The sequence below is a fragment of the Neurospora tetraspora genome (genome assembly GCF_033439725.1).
Source record: "Neurospora tetraspora strain CBS 560.94 chromosome Unknown B0H65scaffold_1, whole genome shotgun sequence".
NCBI classification, from domain to species: Eukaryota; Fungi; Ascomycota; class Sordariomycetes; order Sordariales; family Sordariaceae; genus Neurospora; species Neurospora tetraspora.
In genome coordinates, this window is record NW_026944383.1 from 1,628,488 (window position 1) to 1,635,974 (window position 7,487).

A 7,487-nucleotide genomic window follows, 5' to 3' on the forward strand; every position below is an offset into this window, starting at 1 on the left:
AATCATTCCGTGACCAATTCCGATCAGTCACCAGGCAACAGAATCCAGTCCATGGCCGTGGTTGTCACTGATACAGCAGGCAGTGTCCCACGACATAAACGGAACGCATGTGTGAAACCGGCTCCCAGCCACAAGCTGGCGGCCTGTCACATCAGATGTCAAGCTGTCGGCTAGCCGCTTCCAACCCTCCGGGATGATTTCCGGGAGACAAGGCAACTCACACGACGCAACCTTTTTGGGAGACCAGCAAGCCCCGAGATTTTCGTGACAATGCGAGCCTCCTATAACCTGTCAATTCAACCCCCTTCGATGCATGTTCCCCCCTCCAGTCAGAAGGCTATTCAAGAGGCGGTGTGTAGATGGCTGCCGCCGCTCTACCTATCCCGAACGGCAGTCTGTCAGCTTTCCGAAACGCAACGAGGTGCTCATCAAGTGGCTAGCTGTTGATATCAAACACAAAGGTAGTATAATATGTATTTCTATGGAGGGACTCGTCCACTTCCGCATGCTTCTAACGCCGACCTCCATCGCCGTGTTGCTACACTACCGCGTGTGATGCACGTTAAAAAGTATGTTTCCCGAATTCAAACCACAGGCACACCCACTCTTCCGCATGGGCACACCGAGATGTTGGAATAGTAAGCACTTAAAGGAGGCTTGCATCGAGAGGGCAACAAGCGTCTAAAAGCTGCGTGTTTCAACAGCGGTGGCACGCAGTACCGCAGACGAAGTCATCCCTCGGAACTTCCACATCCAGGGCTCACAATCCTGCTGTCGAACTTATCGGGTTGCTCAACATGATAGCTTGATTTTACAGCAGTATCATATTCCACCTGACTTGACTGACAGAACGACTTGAAAGAGAGAAGGATATAGTCAGGATAGTAAGCTATGTCGACAGCATATTAGTTACAGGTGGGGGGATCGACAGTTCCACCACAGCGTCAAACTTCAACCACATGGCAGTATTGCGGCGCTATCTTCCACGCTCGACAACCTCAAACCTTCTTTTGAGCTTATGGTCCTATGGGTTTAACGCCGGAGAAAGAGAAAACTAAATCCCTCAGACAGCCACAGCTTGGGGTTCGAAAGTAAGCACAACCAACCAACGCAAAGGTTTGTAATAAAGGATTGACATCCCCCCCTCTTTCGGCTACCGCTCCCGGTAGTCAGCTAGGGTGTAAGTAGGTACTGTGTTTGTATCATTTGTACTAAGTGAATCCAGCCTGCAAACAGATTATCTCAGTGCTCAGACCTCCCTTTCTTCGTTCAGATCTCATAGGTACGTACCGCCTGGCAGCTGTGTCGGGCTGGCAGGCCCACTTTTTTTGAACTCCCGTCTCCCGAAGGGAGGTCTGAGTTCAGTACGTAGTCCGAATCGTGAAGAAGTTGACCAAATCTTGGGGAAAACGAGTCACTCAGCAATGGAACCACCACCATTTGAATGCAACTCATCAAAACTTCCTCGAAAATAGAATTCTGAGCTGGCTTTCTAATGATACTACTTTTATTGGGCTACGACCTTGAAAAGTGCTAACCGTAAGGACACTTGCCTAAGAATGGGCCTTATGGTTAGCACTTTTCAAGGTCGTAGCCCAATAAAAGTAGTATCATTAGAAAGCCAACTTAAAATTCTACCTTCGAGGAAGTTTTGATAAGTTGCATTCAAATGGTAGTGGTTTGCATTAAGAAAAGGTCGAAAACATTTTTCCGATTTGTATAGGAGACGGAAATATCTAACGAATTAATGCACCTAGTGAACTCGGACCTCTTTTTTGGGTGTTCTTGAATAAAAGTGGGCCTGTCAGCTGCCAGGCCCTGGACCGCTAAAGGTCCCTATAACACTGCACCCAAAAAAAAAGAAGAGGTCTGAACGCTGAGATAACAAACAGAGGGGTTTCCGAAGGCTTTTCCTACTATGTCAGCGGTCTCGGCTCGGCCGTCAGCTTCTAGAAACAAACTTTGAGTTCCGGTCACGGGGCGTTTAGATATCCGACCACGCATTTCACCTTTAGTGCCCTCATATGAGAGGGAGCGATATCTTTACGCAAAAGAAAGAAAGTCGTGGTATGGAATCATGCCCCTGGTAAACTTGCAAAGTCCCGTCCGCGTTCCTGCTTGTTCAGGAAACACGCAACGTATCAAACTGAACAAGTGAACCAAATCTAGCCTTGGCAAGCTTGGCGGTAACGATCATGATCAAAACTCAAACATTTTGAATTGTCCAAGACTCTCCAAGACGGAAGATCCCAACTAAGCGCTCCAGTCGCAAGCTGAACTTGTAACCCCATTGTTGTGGTTCTTGGCCTCTTGGCCGGGGCACAAAGGGGGCCATCATCAAAATGCGCACGGACATTGCCATATGGCTTTAGGAACAAGACGCACGGATAATGGAGCCCTTCAGAAGCTTCAGTGGACAACCGCTGGAAAGCCGGGCTCGTGGTACAGGGGCTCCAGTGGAAGTGCGTAAGAAGGTTGTAGATCTTCGATCAACCTCAGATCAACACCAGTCATTCGTGATTCTGGGTCTCAAACCACGAAAGGGATTAACGGTCAAAAAGCTGACCGAAGAAACGTTGCTTTCTCTTGGCTCAGAAACCATGCTTGCCATGCTCCCATGACCGCCAAAGTGAAGCAAGCTCCGATCGTCTTTTCGCACGTGTGTGCTTCCATTGACGATCCAGTCAGCCAGTGCCTGTGGAAAATTCCAAAAACTTTTCTAAAACAAGCCTGACAGACGAATCCGGTCCCCCAAGCAAAGTCAAACGGACGACGATCTTGGAAACTTGGAAGACACCGACTGACGAACCGACCTACCCTTTGGGATAGTACCGGATATAATCGATCCCTGGTGTCATATCCAAGTCACCTGTGGCCTGCCTACCTCCCACGCGCGCCAGCGGCAGCAACGGCAGCAAGTCCCTAAAAAAAAAAAACCACTGTTCAACCCCCACCTTGAAAAACGATACGGGTTGTGATGACGGATTGGCAGACAGGCTGAATGTGTCTCACGCTTGGCTTCAGAAGGGAAACCAGGATGATGGCGCGATGCAACGGGAGCCCTCTTCTGTCTCGGCTTCGGCGCGTCTCCAAGCAACAAGCGCAAAAGCAGGGCAGGCCGCAAGACACTTTTCGATCGCGGAAGACGCTGAACCGCGTAGACGGCCCTGCTTGCTCTGCCAATGGGCTACCGCTGTTTGGGGTTTTCAGTTGACGATGCTCTGTGACTGAGACTTGGCTTTGCTGGATTGGGCTGGTAGTACATATCGAGAGATGGGGCATGCTGCTGCTGCTGCCGCGGCGGGCGGCCTTCACGAGCGGGTCCCATGGAACGGTGGAAACTCGGCTCGGTGCCCTGGGTGGGTGGGCGGCGTCCTGTCGAGCTGTCGCTCGCGAGGATAGCGGACCATCCACGTCTCGGGGCGTGTTCCAAATATCGATGGTTGATCCGCTACTCGTCAGGTCTTCAAAACCGACCGTCTGACTAGCGGGCGAGCCACTAGTCAGGGCCAGCAATTCGTACACGACCAGCGATTCGTACCGGATTCTTGTACCGAGTCGGTATATGGTTTGCATGCATTGGATATCTAGCTCGGAGGGGTAAAATGCATCTAACCCATTTATATATGTGGGTAAACCCGCTAACCGGCTTAGCGTAGGCGACTTTGGCGCCAAGGGTTTTTCTTAGCCCGTGCATGTCGCTCCCGCGGTACGAATCGCTGGTCGTGTACGAATTGCTGGCCCTGACTAGGGGGTTTCCTCCTAGTCAGACGGTCGATTTTGTAGACCTGACGAGTAGTTGATCCAGTTGTTGATCCGAGTACAAAGCCAAAATCTGCAGCTCGAATGTACCCTTTGCCAAGGCCGTGCCAAGGCCTTGGCATTACCAGGGTTGGAACTTTTCTTTCGTGAACTCCAACAAAGGGTTCATTTGGGAATGACTATAACGAGCTCAATTTTGAAGCCATTCACAAATGGAGACATCCATCAGGTTAGTCTCTATAACATTAACCTCTCTCACCTCCCCCCCCCCCCATCCCCGACCCCCCCGCGCCCCCATCCTATATTATATATAAGTCTCTTCGAATAAAGTAAGAAGAGGTCTATAATAATTTTGAACGTTTTGGCCGTTAGCCGCAATAATCCTTATATAAACAAAAAATCTACTTAACAGTTATTCGCGATTATTTTAATAACAATAATACGTATCTAAATTCGGATTGCTTGTTATACTTTATATAAACTAGAGCTTCCTTATTATATTTTTGTTTTTTTCATTACAACTTATATTTATTATTAAGCATCCCCTACGGGGTATATTTGTCAAACGCAATAATTATTATCCTAAAAAATAGGTATCATATCTCTACTATTCTATATCAAATCTATTTAAAATTTAGTACCGATAATAGTTCAGTCCAATTCTACCTTCGATAAAATTTTCGGCTTCGTTTAATACTTTAAAACGTATTCCGATTTTACCGTTTCACCTACCCTAAATAGGATTACATAATAATATATAATTACTATTATTAAATATACGAATTTAGACGAATATTAATAATTTTAAATTCGGTTTATATATACTATTATTCGAATTTTATTTAATTTAATCGTTGAATTAGTATTTAAATAAACTCCGCGTTAACCTCGCTTGGAATAAATTAAATATATCTATTATATCATTTATTAACATAGTAATACTATCCTAATAGTAATACTTAGCTTTAATCAAAGTATTATATTTTAAATAATATTAATTATTCTACTAATAAAAGCTATGTTATAAATTATATTATTTAATTATTTTAGTTACAAATAGAGGGACGTTATTATAAAGTACTCCGGCGCTAAATTATTATTTATTAATTAAGATTTTTATAAAATATATAATATATTTACTATTATTTTTGGACTCTTTATTAATATAATTAAATTAATATATTATAAGAGTATATATATTTAAGATATTTTATACATATTCTCTTCGGACCAAAATAAATATTTTACTACCAGTTTTTTAAATTCCTCCGCGCCCTTAAATTCGCTACCCGTATAGTATTCGTAATTATAAATAAACTTTATACAATCTATTAATAACGTAATTTCCGTAAAAGATTCTCCGATCTTTATTAATTCCATTAAACCCTTCCTCTTTCTATCCTATAGTTCGGATATATAATTATTTTAAATAAATAATCCGAATCCTATATAGGAATACGCCGGTTTTTGTTAACTTAGGAAATTTATAAACGCCTTTCGGATTATCTACGCTTCTATTAATTAACCTAATATTAATATCGTTTTTAATTATATTCCGCTTAACGAAAATTAGAATTTTAAACGCTTCGAATTCCTCTTTATCCCTACTATAGGAAGTATTATACTAAAAATAATTATTTATATCGATAATAAAGACCTAATTAATAAGGCAAAAAACTTTTTTATTTACGCTTTAATAAAGCGTAGTATCCGTAACCGAGCCGATACGCTTTTAATAATCCAAATTCATTATTCTTATATTCGGCCTCCGGATTAAGAACGATTTTATGAATAATTTATTACCCCCGAATTCTAATATCGTATTATTATATTTATAGTAATATTATGGATAGGAATAAATATACTTAACGTTATTTAAATTATATAATATAATATAATTATATTTTTAAATATTATAAATTTATAATAATATTTCGGTCAAGCCGTCCGTAGTAGTAGAAAAGGGATTATTTATTTTTTATACCCTATTAGTATTTTAATAGGCTTAGGTATACTTCTAAGAAATAATCTCTATTAAAAACGTATTTCAATAATAATCGTTCGTAAATATATAAATCCGAATTATCGTTTATAACGGATATAATATTCGATATAATCTAATTTTAATTATTTAATTAATTAAAATGTCCTCCATTTATCGTAAACCCTAATTTCGGTATATTTGGGACTATTTATCTAAAAAAGTAAATTAAATATAATATTACGAAAAGGATTAAATTAATTATAAAATATCCCAAAATATATATTATCGCAAACGTAAAATATTTCTATAAAACTATCCTTAACGTCCTCTAAAGCCGTATTGAATATATTAACCATATACATACTATATATTATAATATATACAATTATTATTTTAATCGAATCGAATAACTACCCGAAAAATCAAAAAAGCAGCCCGGCCTACCGATTAATAGTTTAAAAGTAAATATTTTCTTAATATAGTTCTAAAACTTCTTCGTAGAGCGTATTAATTCGGTTTATATTAAATATAATATCGACTTCTAAATACCTTATATAATCCTCCTACTACCCGAAATCTTCTAATAAATTGTACGTACTATAATTATATTTAAAATAACCGACTTAATATATACCCTATTTAATTTAATAATACGTGCATCCCTCTTATAAAATTAGGAATATTTAAATATTTTTAGACGTAATCTCTTTATAAAGTATATTAAAGTCCTATTAATTATTAATTATATAATTTAGAATAGTAAACGTAAGAACGAATCTATTAAAAATATAGTATATAATAAAAATAATATAATCTAGCCCATTTTACCCCTACTCCCCTACGCTTCTACGATTATAATTCTAATCTTCGAGTCCCGCCTTACTAAACGCTATATATTCGGAATTAATTAATATAAATATAATAAATATTTAAGTATAGTAATTTTACTCCAATTAAAATTACGTAATAGATTTATTACTTTACTCCTAGATTTAATTTTTCTTCTAATTAAAGTAAATTGAATTTTTATTCTTATTAAAGCGAAAATTAAATTTGGGGGTAAAGTAATATATAATATTAAATATATTCTAATTAAAACGAAAATCGAATGTATATAATAAAAATCAATCGAAAATATTCAATTTATTTCCCCCCCTCTCCTTTATATAACCGCAAGAAACAATCCTTAAATAAATTCATAAATTATCTATATTACTTATAAAATGATTTATAAATTATAAAACCGCCGGTTGATTTAATTAGCACAAACTTTACGCTCTCTACTATATTTCAACAATATATTTTATTTACGCCCTTTATAGTCTAAAATCTATTTATTTAGAAGGATTTTATTATTTGGCTAAAAAGGAATTTATTCAGTATTATAGTTAGATACTGGTAGCCGCCCGAACCTTATAATTAATTCGTTTATTTTTTTTCGGACGTATTACTAACTTACCCTTAATTCCGAAAATTCTTCCGCGTTCGCGTTTATTACCTCCTTCATTTTCATTATAATATCTACTATATTATTATAATTATTACGAACCTTCCGTCTAATAAATCTATACGATTAATTAAATTCTTCAAAATTCTTTTTAATAGTCTATATTATATCTTTAAAATTTTATTTCAAACCTTTAATATCCTCCGTAAAGTTATTATTCCGCTATTATTCTAGAATAATTCTATCCCGAATCATTTACTTTATTATTATCTAAAATTCTTTTATCGAATTAAT

The 7,487-nt window shown here is 38.1% G+C and overlaps 1 protein-coding gene across 1 annotated transcript; it reads left to right on the forward strand.

Annotated features, from left to right (window-relative positions):
* On the forward strand, window positions 1-913 carry B0H65DRAFT_16072 (uncharacterized protein). The gene has a single exon (XM_062821230.1). It carries the CDS (start codon window positions 314-316, stop codon window positions 554-556), a length of 243 nt encoding a protein of 80 aa, XP_062685896.1. The 5' UTR covers window positions 1-313; the 3' UTR covers window positions 557-913.
* The last annotated feature ends 6,574 nt before the right edge of the window (window positions 914-7,487 follow it).